This window comes from Taudactylus pleione, unplaced genomic scaffold (assembly GCF_031769625.1).
Source record: "Taudactylus pleione unplaced genomic scaffold, aTauple2 ptg000790l, whole genome shotgun sequence".
Taxonomy (NCBI): domain Eukaryota; kingdom Metazoa; phylum Chordata; class Amphibia; order Anura; family Myobatrachidae; genus Taudactylus; species Taudactylus pleione.
In genome coordinates this window covers 973,088-988,824 of record NW_028285192.1, presented here as the reverse complement: position 1 = coordinate 988,824, position 15,737 = coordinate 973,088, and the positions used below count along the sequence as shown (strand labels likewise).

Sequence of the window (15,737 nt, the reverse complement as noted above, 5' to 3'; positions counted from 1 at the left end):
GTTTCACCCCTCTAGCACAGTTAGTTTTCTGTCACACAGCATTCGAAGAAGTTGTGTTTTTCCTGTGCGTTGTAAAAAGTGGTGCTGATCTCAATGTCACTCAGTGCTGCACACTCGAGTGGTGTGGAGGAAGAAGAATCCTGAACCAGAATGCTGACATCATCCCGTTCAACTCGTCGTAAACCCCCCTAGGCTTGTTTAGCCCTTCTGCCACTGAATGACTGGAGGGTCTGCCAAGGTGCTAAAGCTACTGTAGTACAGGAAATCCTGGCCATCCACCTTTTTTTCTGCCATTGACCCGCAAGATCCCCGGGGAGTGGAGATCAGAACGCAGGCGTGCTTAAAGGTCAAAACGGGCGTTTTAAGGGTGTGCATAATTAATACAGCAGCGTCATCGACCACGTCACTTGGTTGATTTATAGTCAGAACTGCTCGCAAGATTGCGGTAGGAAAAACCAACCACAAGAATAGCGAGCAGTTCATACGCTGTTCGATGTACTCGATTAATCTAATAAATAGCGGACATGACGTATGGTGCGAGGGGCCAGGGGGCGTTTTTTTTAAATTTACGTCCGCAAGTTTTGTTCGCTCGTTCAGACATAGAGGCGTGAACAGACTGCAAAGAACGAACGGTTCATTTGAATAGCCACCCCTTTTTTTTGAACGAGCGAGCACAAATAGCGTCCGGCTTTGAATCAGACCCTAAGTCCAGTCAGGGAGCTTGTATAATACACACAGAGGGCTTATACCCTTTCACGGAGCTTGTATAATAGACACAGTGGGCTATGCCCTTTCACGGAGCTTGTATGCACTCACTGGGCTTATGCCCTGTCACGGAGCTTGTATAATACACTCAGTGGGCTTATGCCCTGTCACGGAGCTTGTATAATACACTCAGTGGGCTTATGCCCTGTCACGGAGCTTGTATAATACACTCTGGGTTTATGCCCTGTCACGGAGCTTGTATAATACACTCAGTGGGCTATGCCCTGTCACGGAGCTTGTATAATACACTCAGTGGGCTTATGCCCTGTCATGGAGCTTGTATAATACACTCAGTGGGCTTAAGCCCTTTCACGGAGCTTGTATAATACACTCAGTGGGCTTATGCCCTGTCACGGAGCTTGTATAATACACAGTGCACACAGTTGGCTAAGTCCAGTCACGGAGCTTGTATAATACACAGCTTGTATAATATACACACAGTGGGCTAAGCCCAGTCACAGAGCTTGTATAATATAAATAATACACTCAGTGGGCTAAGACCAGTCACGGAGCTTGTATAATATACTCAGTGGGCTAAGTCCAGTCACGGAGCTTGTATAATACACAGTGCACATAGTTGGCTAAGTCCAGTCACGGAGCTTGTATAATATACACACAGTGGGCTAAGCCCAGTCACGGAGGACACAGTGGCAAGAAGTAGAACTACTCTCTCTAACTAATCTAACTCTAGTCTCGCTTTTCCCTTCTCTATCACTACCTAACTAAACATGACTGTTCCGTCGGGATACAGTCACACGAAATGGCGCCGACAGCCGGGCGCCGCACCTTTTATAGAGGCCGAAGGTCACCCGGCTCTCGCGAGGTCTCGCGAGAATCCGACGCCGGACGGGTGATGTTCGGCCTCGAGGTGGAATCCGAGTCAGGCGGGAACACCCGAACTTGCGTTCTGAGGAATCCGAACCGCTCATCACTACAAAACGGTCCATGGTTTCCCATAGAAATGCCCATACCACCAAATCGAACGCCTTAGTGGCATCTAGTGACACAATAATATCATCCCCACGCTGGACCTGTTTGAATAAGCGATGAAGATTTACCGCCATAAAAGCCTGTCTGATCAGGATGAATCAGTTGGGTTATAACCTGATTAAACCTGTAGGCCAGTATTTTTGTTAGGATTTTCACATCTGTGGGAACAAGTGATATGGGCCGATACGAGTCAGCTCGAGTAGTGTCCTTGCCTGGTTTAGGTAAAACAATTATTAGTGCCTCAGACATATAACTTGGTAATGTGTTGTTTTTGTAAATTTGGATAAAACGATCAAACAATTGTGGTACAAACATTTTTTAAGTTTTTTTTGTATAGCTCGAGGGGAATCCTGTCGATCCCTGGCGCTTTACCGTTAGGAAAGGAATTTAAGGCCACCTCAAATTCCTCTAACGTCAAAGGAGAATCAAGAAAGTCCCTTGCCTCTGGAGAGAGTGTTGGAAGGGATATAGTAGATAAAAAATCATGAATTCCTGTTGAGTATAAACTGATCTAGATTTATATAATTGATGATAATAGCTGACAAATTCCTCTGCGATATCTGAAGTTCGCCCATAAGCAACATCATCAGAAGCAAATATTTTAACCACTGTATTGGGCGACGAATGCTCGGTTCGTGCCAGGTTATCTAAGTAAGACCCAGGCCTATTGTCAGATGCATATTGCAAATGCGAGTTAAAAAGTAATTTGTAGTGCGTCTTATCCAACAAACTATCTTTCCATGAGTTTTGGGCAGCCATCCATGCTTCTTTAGTTGAATCTGACCCATATATAAGCTACTTCTAAAGACCTACAGGAAGCCTCCAATTCAGTTTTTTTATAGAAGATTTTAAACCAGCTACTCTTTGGATTAAAGACCCTCTGAGAAATTATTTAAAAGCATCCCAAAGAATTTAAATAGATGTAGTGCAAGCTACAATGCGGGGCCATATCATTCAATATATAGCTCGACAAAAAAAGAAATCTTCAGCGCAATATCAGGAGCTTCACAGTTCCCTGACTAGAACAATGCAAACATATATAGACACTCTGAATCCGGATACCCAGACATCCTACCTAAACGCCAGACAATTATTGGATGATTTCCTGTTATTGCAGTCAAAAAAACATTTAACTTTTTCAAAGTTTAAGTATTTTCGTTGGGGCAACAAGACTGGTAGATTGTTGGCCAACATGTCTAGACCAGGAACATCGAAAAGGTTTATTACTGCTATTAAGGACCCCAATTCTGATTCTATAGACACCTCAACAAAACGTATTCTTCAACATTTTGAAGATTATTATGCTAACCTATATGACGCCCGTCCTTTCAATGAGGAGATGCATGAACGTTTGATCTCAGACATCAACCTCCCTTTGCTCACTGATGTAGATGGGGAAATTCTAAGTCAGGAAATAACCCTAGAGGAGATAGCACATGCTATCTCCTCATTGAAACTCCATAAATCCCCTGGTCCAGACGGGCTTACAAATGAATATTATAAGATACTACAGGGTTACTTAGCCCAGGCCTTGCTCGAACTACTTAACTCAATTCTAAAATATGATACGGTCGCCCCACAATTTAATAAAGCTTATGCGGTTTTAATCCCGAAACCTGATATAAATTCTCAACTGGTAGACTCTTATAGGCCCAAAACCCTATTAAATACAGACATTAAATTAATGGCCAAGATAATGGCAGATAGACAGCAATTGCTAATGCCACAAATATTGACGGTTCATCAGTTGGGATTTATAAGAGGCAAACAAACAGTAAGGGGAATTAGGACAGCAGTGGCAGCTGTTGTCGCTTCACATGGTGCAGATAAAACTAACAATGTATTAATCAGCTTAGATACAAAAAAAGCATTTGATACGGTACACTTGTTTAAAATTTTACAAAGACGGAAGTTCCCACTTTTATTTATAAACTTTGTAAAATTTCTTTACACTAGCCCTCATACCTCTTTATTGATCAATGGCTACTGTAGCTCCCCCATTACCATGCACAGGGGTACAAGGCAGGGCTGTCCCCTCTCTCCCCTACTATTCAACATCAGCCTGGACCCGTTGCTTAGAATACTACAATCTAGCAGTTCCTTTCAGGGCATTAGGATAGGTAGAAAGGAGATTAAAATTATGGCATTCGCCGATGATGCACTATTATTTGTATTGAATCCCTCGCAATCCCTGAATCACATTTTTAAAACTTTATCTGTGTTTGGTGAAATATCAGGCTTTAAAGTCAATGTAAATAAATCAGTGGCATTACGTCTGAGCTGCCCGACGGGCCGTACAGACAGATCACATACCTGGGGGTACAGATTTCTAACAACCCACACCTACTCTATGAGTTGAACTTTACTGTTGCCATTAAATCAATTTCTTTGGAATTAGAGGGATGGAAGAAATGATTGCTTTCATACACAGGAAGGGCAAGCCTAATTAAGATGGTTTCTTCCCCAAAAATGATGTATCCCATACAAGTTTTGCCATTTTTGATTTCTAACAAAGATGCCCAACAACTTAATTACATTTTCAGGAAATTTGTGTGGAATGGAAAAAGGCATTGGCCTACATAAATTGCAGTAACTTAGAAGTCAGGGAGGTATTAACTTTCCCAATGTGCAGGTGTACTCTTATGCAGCACATCTCAGGTACGTCAAGGATTGGTTGTTTCACCGTAACTTATATGCTAATTCCTCTCTTGAAGAGGAATTTTTGGATTCAGGCTGTCTTATTAGTTTCTTACACGCCCCTGATCAAGAAATACCGCAGAAGATCAAAGAAAACCCCTAGCTTTGGTTCACAAGAAAAGCCTGGCATATTATTAGGCATAAATTCACTTTAAACGGCCATAAAACGCTATATCCAGGGGCGGATTGGGTCAGAGAACCAGCCCGGGAAATTTATGGAAGCAGCCCTAATGGGGGCAGAGTCTGTCAAAGGGGGAGGGCCTAATTCTGAATTGGACGCAGTTGTAGCTTTCCTTGCATATTTTGCTGAATCTGTGTCTGTAACTTTATGCTAACGCCACTACGCAGTCCTTCCCTGGTGTACATCTGAATATGCAAGGATTGAGGGCCTACAGTAGTGTGTACAGATGCTGCAATGCAAGCGCTGACAAAAAATACATTGCACAAGAATAAATTAAAACACATTGTCCCTCCAGGAAAAAACAAACAAACATACATATTGGTCACAATAGGTAAATATAAAATACAATGGCCCCCCAGGAAAAATATAAAAACCTGGGACAGGAGTAGGGTGGGCAGTGTATGTCCTTGGGGGGTGGGGAATGTGTGATATGGTGATTAGTGCTTGCCCCTGGGATGTTGAGTACTGTGTCTAGGTAACAGAGAGGTAGGGTAAGGAGTGGGGGGGTTGATATAGCAGAGAGGTGCTACAGCAGTAGGGTATATTGTGGGAGATGTATGAAGCCCTGAAGCGGTATCAGCGCGCTTCTCCCCGATGTATGATCGGGGGTCTGGGCGGTAAATGACAGGGGCGCTATACTACCCTGTCATTATCGGCGCTGCTATCTACAAGATAGCAGCGCCGAGCGGCAGGGCCATGAACGAACGGTCATACCGCATGACCGTTCGGCCGGCTGTAGCTGTCGTTATCGACAGCTACAGCCTGGCGCTAGCCTATCCCCACAGCAGGGACAGTGCTGTCCCTGCTGCGGTGGCTGCCGGCTCAAGGCTGCACGCGGGGATCTCGCGATACTTGCGAGATCCCGCGCATGCTCAATGGAGCCGGCCGGGACAGAGACACACAGCGTATCAGCACTAGGCTGATGCGCTGCTGTCTCTAGCGGGTAGCGCCGGAGGGAGGAGTTAACGCTCCCCCTTTCCGGCCGATGAGATATTCTTACATCTCATCGGTAGTGCTTCCTGCTTCGCCTCGGTAAAGAGGCGAAGGAGGAAGCGGTATAGCGGCACGTTAAGTGCCGCTATAATACATCTACCCCATTGTGTGTAACTGAGGGTGATAGATGTAGCAGAGGTGGATAGTGTGTAAGGTGATAGATGTAGCAGAGGACGATAGTGTGTAACAGTGTGTGATAGATGTAGCAGAGGAGGATAGTGTGTAGGGTGATAGATGTAGCAGAGGAGGATAGTGTGTAGGGTGATAGATGCAGCAGAGGAGGATAGTGTGTAGGGTGATAGATGTAGCAGAGGAGGATAGTGTGTAGGGTGATAGATGTAGCAGAGGAGGATAGTGTGTAGGGTGATAGATGTAGCAGAGGAGGATAGTGTGTAGGGTGATAGATGTAGCAGAGGAGGATAGTATGTAGGGTGATAGATGTAGCAGAGGAGGATAGTATGTAACAGAGTGTGATAGATGTAGCAGAGGAGGATAGTGTGTAGGGTGATAGATGTAGCAACGAAGGATAGTGTGTATGGTGATAGATGTAGCAGAGGAGGATAGTGTGTAGGGTGATAGATGTAGCAGCGGAGGATAGTGTGTAGGGTGATAGATGTAGCAGAGGAGGATAGTGTGTAGGGTGATAGATGTAGCAGAGAAGGATAGTGTGTAGGGTGATAGATGTAGCAGAGGAGGATAGTGTGTAGGGTGATAGATGTAGCAGAGGAGGATAGTGTGTAGGGTGATAGATGTAGCAGAGGTGGATAGTGTGTGATAGTTGTAGAAGGACAGAGCTGAGTTAAGTGTGTTGTAATCACATTTACTATAGTTGTCCAGAGCAGAAGGCTTACATAAAAAGGGCTGTGCAGATCAGATTGTCTCCTGTGCGTAGGTAGATCGGCAGCTCTCCTCGGTGATCCCTGACAGTTCCTGTTAAAACATGTTCCAGCTCTAGCAAGCTTTCGGGTCCCGGAGCATGCTGGGAAATGGAGTTTCCCAAGCCACAGACTAACACTCCACGGATTGGAAAGCACACTACAACTCCCATGAGGCCACTGTTCATATGCAGAGCCAGGGCATGCAGCAGCGTGCTCTACACACACTAATCGGTACAGCTAATAATGGATGAAGGTAATAAGGACACTACCCTGCTGCTCTGATCCCGGAGCTAGCCTGAGTAGATGACTGTTAAAGCTTCTGGTTTGCGATCCACAGCAGAACGCAAATCCAGGAAGCTCTGCAGCTGGCCCGGCTGATCTATGAATGAGTGCAGGGTGAGCCGGCCCTGATGAGGGGAGAATGGGACCGGCCCAGCGGGAACTCTCCCGCTTTCCCGGCGGCCCAATCCGCCCCTGGCTATATCTGCCTTTTCTTGCAAACCCAGAGTTCCAACTGGGTGGTGCTAAATACCCATTCACACTATGACAAACCATAGAAATTAGCAATATTTGCATGTTGACACAAAGAGAAGATGGGAGGCCCCTTACATTCCAGGAGGCTAGGGACAGGTATCCTATACTAACGAGACATCCACTTGCATTTTGGCAGGCTAAACATTACATTGAAGTAACAGTGCAGTGTTTTTCGGCCATGGATTGGAATAACTCCTTAGACGACTTTCTAAGCTCATACTCATTAGAAATGAAAACTATATCACAAATGTATAATCTTCTGCGCACAGTTTTTATACCTGACAAATCTCCAGCAAGCTATGCTAAGTGGGTGTCCCAGATTCCAGCTCTACAGATAGACAACTTAAATCGATCCTACGACAAAGCCTGTGCACTAATGCCTTAAGGGGGGTATCCACTTGACGATATACAAACGACAGCACGATTACGACATTGCAATCGTGCTGTCGTTTGTATAGCTAGTGATGTGCCTAGACTGAACGTTCACTCATTCAGTCCCGGCACATCCCTCATCCCCGCACATGTTGAACCTGACGAGATTGTCAGGTTGACCTGCATGTACGGGCGATGTCGGATGTCAGAAGCGGCCAGCGGGCACGCGCATTGCTGGTCGCTTCTGACCAAAGCATGCCAGATGCATGCACGATGCATGCGTGATTGGCAAACAATTGCACGATAACAATGTCGTTATCGTGCAATCGCTTGGCTGAATCGCTAAGTGGATACCCCCCATTACTCATCATATACAGGTTGAGTCTCCCATATCCAAATATTCCGAAATACGGAATATTCCGAAATACGGAATTATTTTGGCATGACTCAGATAATGAAACCTTTGATTTTTGCTGGTTCAATGTACACAAACTTTGTCTAAGGCACAAATTATTAAAAATATTGCATACAATTACCTTCAGGCTGTGTGTATAAGTTGTATATGAAACATAAATTAGTTTAATTTCTGTACACAAACTTTGTTTGAGCCACAAAATTATTGAAAATATTGTATAAAATTACCTGCAGGCTGTGTGTATAAGGTGTATATAATACATAAATGCATTCTGTGTGTATATTTGGGTCCTATTCCCAAGGTATCTCATTATGGTATGCAAATATTCCAAAATACAGAATATTCCGTTATCCAAAATACCCCTGGTCCCAAGCATTTTGGATATGGGAGACTCAACCTGTACTACTATGTTTCTGAATATTTGGCATAGATCCTATATTTCACCTCACAGGAGCTTTCTAATAGGCATGTCGCAAAGTTCAAACTGTTATAGATGTGGGACTCCTGAGGCAGATATCTTCCACTGTCTGTGGTCCTGCCCGGTGGTACGAGGGCTCTGGATACAGGTGCGGACATATGTTACCACGCAATTAGAACATTTTGTCCCACTAACGTCTGAATGGGCGATATTTGGCGTTCTTCCTGATAATATTCGTATCTCTGCAGGAGGAAAACGTCTGTTATTAGCCATAAGTGCAGCAGCCTGTAAAACAATCCTACATACATGGATAGATGCGTAACCACCTCCTCTGCCTCTTTTTAAGGCAAAATTGCATCATTTCTTCAGAATGAATTAGTGGAAGTAATAATGGAAAAAGAAACTAAGATAGAAAGATTTTTTGGTATGTGGGAGAGCTACATAGATACTCTTTCAGGAACCCTTCATCTCCAGCTTTGCAGAATCCCTCATGGTATATGATGCAGAATGCGTCTGGAGAGCCTCCAATTAGATTAGATGCTTGACCTTGTCTTTTTTTTTTCTTTTTTTTTTAGATGAGCAATTCCTTTTGGGTGTCCGGCGGGGGGGGGGACATGGAGGGCCCATCCCTTTTCTTTTTATTAATATTTGAACAGGGTGCTACACAGCTCTGAACAAAAACGTTTTATAATTTTTTCCTCTGTAATTCTTTTCATTTTTGTTCAAAGGTATTGTTTGTGTTACTATGTGTTAGTTATTCGTTGATTACTTTCTTTGAGCCAAGATAACCACAACACACAAAATTTCAAATGATCCACTATGACCATATTGTATTGAATAATAAGTTATCGGTATTCTGCCCTGTGAGGTCCAGATGTTATTTCTTCAAATATGTGTAATGTATCACATACAACCAACTCTGTATAGCCATGTTCAACCATGAATGTATTTTTGACGTTCAGTGCTTTGAATGACAATAAAAACATTTTTTTGGAAATAGATGTAGTGCCACTATTGAACTCAAAAAATTATTTCCAAGCAGCCTCTAATTCTGCCCCATAGCCCATGCGCGACAACCAGTACTGGTTAAACTTCCAGAAGGAGTGACCCTGCTGACCCTCCAGGTCAAGAATGATTGTTAATGAGGAATGATCGGATATACCCCTAGTCTCGAATTGGACCTTGTGAACTCTCGTCTGTAATTCTAGCGTAACTAATGCCAGGTCAATCCCAGAAAACGAGAGATGAGTATATGAAAAACAAGAAAACTGCTTCATAGAAGGATATCTGGTCCTCCAGGCATTGACCAATCCCATTCCGTCCACCATACCTGAAAATCCAAACCCCCTCGCTCGTGTATCAGTAACAGACATTCTATGCCTATCTAGTATTGGATCCAGGATATTGCTAAAATCCCCCACACATATGGTGGGCGTTCCCGGGAATAAGACCAAAAATTCAGCCACCTTTTTAAGAACATCATGTGAATACGGTGGAGGAATGTATACCGCCAATAACAACAAAGATATTGGGCCAAATGTAATAGGTAGTCTGTTTTAGTAACAGTACAAACTCGCACTTTCTCGCACTTTTAAAAAGTGCGAGTTTGTACTGAAACTCGCAAATTCAATAGGGTGTCAGTTTACATGCACTGGTGATTGTGACCTGCGAGTTCCCGCGAGATTTCTCTCCAAAAAATTTGCGATTTTCTGACCAACCAAATAGCGAGCTCCAAAAGCTTACTAAATCAGTTTAAAACAAAGACAACCATTGGCACAACTCTAACTGCTGATCAATACAGACCTACACTATATAAACCCCTGTTCCTCCATTTTGACCTTTGATAGATTTGGGAAGGAGTTTGTGAATGTTAGAGGTGTTGCATAATACTGATTACACTAAAATGTCTTACAGACACAGAAGGGGTGAGGAGAGTCAGGAGGAGGAGGAGGATGTTGTTTGCCTAGTCAGACAGGCAATTACTGACGAGGAGGAGGCGAGCAGTGATTCCACACAGGAGGAGGGTAGTGAGGAGGAAGAGGGTGAGGAGGAGGATGTGGAGGTGGAAGTAGCTCCACGCCCTGGGAAAACACAAACAGGACGCAATGTTCGGTTTACACATGCCGAGAATTGTGCCCTAGTGCATGCAATTGTCCCAGTCTATAGTCGCCTCCTTGGCGAGGATGCACACAAGACCCCATTGTCGAGGAAAAAAGCTATGTGGCAAACGGTTTTGGAGGCTGTTACTGCTGTAGGTTCCTGCCCCCGTGATGTAAAAAATATTAAAAAAAGATACAATGATGTTAAGCGGGGTTTAAAGGACAAAATGGCGGATGAGATGCGAGAAGCACGCAAAACTGGTGGAGGACGTCGTGTGCGGATATTGTTTTCCAGCTTTGAGGAGGGGTTGAGGCAGGTTTTGCCTCCTGAAGTCCTGCCTGGCGATCATATAGAGGACATGGATCGACATCCTGCTCCAAGGCGTCGTGGTGAGTTTTTTTTTTACAATTTTTTAGCTGATAGGTCCGTATTAAATGTGTGGCGTTAAGTACGGATTGGTATTATTTCCCCGGCGATTATGTCATTTTCCCCTGGTTTCATTTTCCCCCATATTCAATTTTAAAGATTTTACGCCTAGGCAGAAAGTTAACGCAATGTAATATGCGTCAAAGTAGCGCCTATGAGGGGTATTCAATATGAAACGTTAACCTTGCCAGCGAGTTTTTCACCGCACATCGGAGGTTTTGCCAGCAAAAAACTTTCGCGCGCGCTCACGCTTATCCCCGTATTCAATTTGAAATCGTTGAAAACGGGACCCGGCGATACATGGATCTGCGTTAAAAAAATGCCAGTTTCCAGAAATAATTGTAGGAGCCCCCTAAAGAAGTCCAGACCTCAGGGATTACTATGGATACACACGTTTTTGCCTGCAAAAGAAAGACGGGTCTGTAAATAGGTTTAGCAGGTGTTTTTTCCTGGCGCGGCTATTAGAAACCCTGACTTCCTTCAGTAGTTAAAAATGGGGGTACCCATAGTGATCCCCCATGTCTAGACATTAGGGGGGTCCTTAGAATATTTTCCTAAAAATTCCATTTTTGTTAACCTGTTAAAAAAAAAATCACATAAGGTCCCCCCCAATAGCCAAACCAGCCCCAGGCTTGCCAGCCAGTGTTGTTTTCCAAAAATACGGGGAACAAAATGTGTAGGGTTCCCCCGTATTTTAGAAACCAACACCAGGCTGCAGGGAGTAGTGCTGGTTTTAAATATAGGGGTCAAAAACGACGTGGGGTACCCCCTATATTTAAGACCAGCACCAGACCCAACCGACCGGGGTGTAATGCCACAGCCCGGAGACCCAATCACCGGGGCTCCAGGTCCAAAGCATTACACCCCAAGTCGGTCAGCGCAAGCCGGTGATCTCGGCGGAGTCGGGGACCCCCCAAAAAAGGGTCCCCCCTCTCCCGAGCACCACAGGCTTACGCTGAAGCCTGGGGCTCATCCCCATACCCCTGTAGTGGTGGGTATGGGGGTAATAGGGGGGCCAAATAATGTAAGACTATTGTACTTTACAGTGGAACTACAAGTGCCAGCATGCCTGCCATTTTGCACTTGTGGAACTACAAGTGCCAGCAGACATGCGGCACCTGTAATTTCAATGTAAAATAAATAGTTAAAAAAAGACAAAACACACACACCGTGCCCAGTATAAGTTTATTACATACACCTACCCATTCACACATACTTACCTATACCAGAAGTTTCTGTCCCCTTCTCCACGTAGAGATCCTTAAAACATGGCCCTGCAAGCAAGATTTCATACTCACCTACATCCAGCGCTGGTCTCCGCAGTAATCCATGGGTGTTTGAAAACAAAAAAACGTCCTTACCCGATCCACGCTACTAGCTATGTGTATGTGTGTTGTCACACATACACATAGCTCCCGAATGCCCGCTATCGGCACTTCACGGGGCATTGCAGTCCCGTCAGCCAATCAGCGGCCGCGCTGACTGTAGCGCGGCCGCTGATAGGCTCCGGCTACTGACACTTCCCACGTGGTGTGAGTCAGCCCACGTGGGAACTGTCAGTTGCTGGAGCCAATCAGCAGGCGCTGTACAGTCAGCGCTTCCGCTGATTGGCTCTCTGGACTGCAATGCCCCGTGAAGTGCCGATAGCGGCCATTCGGGAGCTATGTGTATGTGTGACAATACACATACACATAGCTAGTAGCGTGGATCGGGTAAGGACGTTTTTTTGTTTTCAAACACCCATGGATCACTGCGGAGACCAGCGCTGGATGTAGGTGAGTATGAAATCTTGCTTGCAGGGCCATGTTTTAAGGATCTCTACGTGGAGAAGGGGACAGAAACTTCTGGTATAGGTAAGTATGTGTGAATGGGTAGGTGTATGTAATAAACTTATACTGGGCACGGTGTGTGTGTTTTGTCTTTTTTTAACTATTTATTTTACATTGAAATTACAGGTGCCGCATGTCTGCTGGCACTTGTAGTTCCACAAGTGCAAAATGGCAGGCATGCTGACACTTGTAGTTCCACTGTAAAGTACAATAGTCTTACATTATTTGGCCCCCCTATTACCCCCATACCCACCGCTACAGGGGTATGGGGATGAGCCCCAGGCTTCAGCGTAAGCCTGTGGTGCTCGGGAGAGGGGGGACCCTTTTTTGGGGGGTCCCCGACTCCCCCGAGATCACCGGCTTGCGCTGACCGACTTGGGGTGTAATGCTTTGGACCTGGAGCCCCGGTGATTGGGTCTCCGGGCTGTGGCATTACACCCCGGTCGGTTGGGTCTGGTGCTGGTCTTAAATATAGGGGGTACCCCACGTCGTTTTTGACCCCTATATTTAAAACCAGCACTACTCCCTGCAGCCTGGTGTTGGTTTCTAAAATACGGGGGAACCCTACACATTTTGTTCCCCGTATTTTTGGAAAACAACACTGGCTGGCAAACCTGGGGCTGGTTTGGCTTTTGGGGGGGGGGACCTTATGTAATTTTTTCAAACTATTTTTTTTGTTTAGTTTTACCGGTTCAAAAAAAAAACGGTTTTAGCTGTTTAAATTCTAGGGACCCCCCTTAAGATGTGTAGATATGGGGGATCACTATGGCTACCCCCATTTTTAACTACTGAAGCAAGTCGGTGTTTCTAATAGCCGCGGCAGGTGCATAAATGCGGCTTGGAATAATGTGATGCAGAAGCGCATTTAGTAGTTTTTTAACGCAAAAACAACTATGGCCATCACATTTTGGGAACTTGAAAATGGGGTTCAGCATATTTGATAGTTGCTAAAGTGACTTAGAAAAAAACTGAAAAACCCACCTGCCGCAAACACTTGCAATCAAAAAAACACTTGGGGCATACTTGGGGACCCCCCCAGAGTCAAGTTCGTTTTTATCTAAGTTTGTATCCCATTTTTTAAATTTCTCGGCACCTTTTTAAAATACAATTTGTGGTGTGCACTTACTTTTTGGGCTACATTTTTGGACAAAGATTACCTTTGGGGGACTGTATGAAGGCTTGTCGGGGGTACCCGAAATGTTGCACACCAAAACCACAATTCTGCATTTTTTAACGCCTGCCATTCATAGGCAATACTTTACCGCCAATTACATTGCATTGAGTTAACGCCTAGGCGTAAAGACTTTCAAATTGAATACGGCGGAAAACTTAAACGGGATAATTACGTCATCGTAGGATAAATACCGCAAATCCAGACTTAACGCCTCAAATTGAATACGGCCAAAAGTAGGTTGAAAAGTCTGGTGGATCAGCTGAAAGAAAATAAGTACCAATTGATTAGGTATACACAGTATTAGATTACATATTGAGTAATTTCAAACAATCTATGTTACTTTAACTAGCTGAAAATTTGAGGGGGAAAAAACGAAACAAACGGCCACGCTCTCAAATGACCGATGAAGAGGCGGGTGAGTTTTCTTGTTAACCTACTAGAAGCATCTGTTTTAAACTCAAACATCCAGCCAAGCATAAAACAGCCACTGCTTCTTTCTCATCTATGTATACCAATGCATACTGGCTAAAAGCAAACAAACATTGACCTACAACAGCAGTCATCTTGACATAACATCATCTGTGACATGTTTCAACCTTGGACCCTATTTAAACATGCACACCTGTGTATGTTTGTAATGTGTCTCACTAATTAAGGGCCATGTAATGACTACAAACAACACTGACACACCTGTGTTTCCATGAAGCCTACTCCGCAAGGTCACTCAATTCTGCTAACATGTCACTCACCCTGTGTTATTGTCATTTTTGTGTGAGTTAAACCAGTGCAATTTTCACACACACACAATGCATCTTAGACTCAGGTGTAATGGATTCCATTTTTGTTTTAAATAAAAAACAATATGCCCTGTCTTTAATTTTTGAAATCTAAAAAAATAACATAGTTGTAGTCAGGATGTTTTTGAGAGCATAAATTTTGAAGATGTTAAACGCTTACAAAACTGTTTTCTTCATATTTTTTACCCTTTTCCCTAAAAAAATTTAGGTCCTTCTACAAGCCAATATAGACCACCAATTGGAGTCACAGCAGCACCAGTTGTCCCAGCCAGACCTTTGGGCCTGGTGGATTATTCAGAGGAAGCTGAGGAGCCCTGCATTATTCTCACTCCGTAAGAGACCACACCCCCCAGCCCTGTAGCACAACCACCACAAAGCACACAGGCAACAACTGAGGTGACAAGCCCAAACGCAGAGGAAATGAGCCGTTCCCTACACTTCTTCCGTCAAGCACAAATGGATTTCATGGGGACCCAAACCCAACAATTAAATGTCATTTCCAACCAACTTCGCAAATTAAATAGAACTGCTGCAGTGGCCCAGGGAACACGTACCCGTATGGCAAGTGATAATAACGTCCGCATGTTTGAACTCACCCAAGCCATACGTGATCAAACCGTGGCATTAAGAGAGTTGGCACAGGCCTTCCTTTCACAACAAAGGCACTTGCCAATTCAAAGGCAGGATGTTGAGGCTTCAACAATTTCATGCCTGATTTCCCAACCCACCAGCCCCCAAACTGCATCACCACTCTCTCCACCTCGACGTAGCGCACGTGTACGTGGAGGTGCCTCCAAAGGGGCAGGGAGGGGCAAGGGTGTTTAGCTTCAGTTTGTCGTTGTGTTTATTTTTGAAAAATTGTGCATTTCCTGGATTTGGTTTTGGGATTGTATGTTTTTATGTTGTTGGTGCCATTTAAACATTGAATGTAATTTTTCATTCACATTTTGTAACGTTATACATTTCAGCAGCAAAGTGCACATAACTGTTTATTTTTTGGTGTTAAACAATATTTGGTATGGCTGTCAAAAAGCCATGTAAAGATTTTGGACATTTCCAATATGTTCTTAATATAAAAAAATATGGTGTAATCTCAAGTGTGTATTTTTGATATACAGAATAACTAAACACAAAGGTAGAGGGATAGTCAAGTTGATAGTTAGGAAGT

The 15,737-nt window shown here is 44.2% G+C and overlaps 1 protein-coding gene across 1 annotated transcript; it reads left to right on the top strand.

Moving 5' to 3' along the window:
• The first annotated feature begins 10,146 nt into the window (after positions 1-10,146).
• LOC148475000 (myb-related transcription factor, partner of profilin-like) lies at positions 10,147-14,905 on the top strand. Its single transcript, XM_088457878.1, has 4 exons — positions 10,147-10,200; positions 10,264-10,732; positions 14,122-14,187; positions 14,778-14,905. Exons 1-4 carry the CDS (start codon positions 10,147-10,149, stop codon positions 14,903-14,905), a joined length of 717 nt encoding a protein of 238 aa, XP_088314004.1.
• The last annotated feature ends 832 nt before the right edge of the window (positions 14,906-15,737 follow it).

What these genes read in the sequence shown, in the direction of transcription:
- LOC148475000 (XM_088457878.1), top strand. Translation starts at nt 10,147, where the DNA reads ATGTCTTACAGACACAGAAGGGGTGAGGAGAGTCAGGAGGAGGAGGAG. An exon ending in AGGAGGAGGAGGAGGATGTT is followed by an intron (nt 10,201 to 10,263) that starts GTTTGCCTAGTC and finishes TCCACACAGGAG; the next exon opens with GAGGGTAGTGAGGAGGAAGA. An exon ending in TCCTGCTCCAAGGCGTCGTG is followed by an intron (nt 10,733 to 14,121) that starts GTGAGTTTTTTT and finishes TACTTTAACTAG; the next exon opens with CTGAAAATTTGAGGGGGAAA.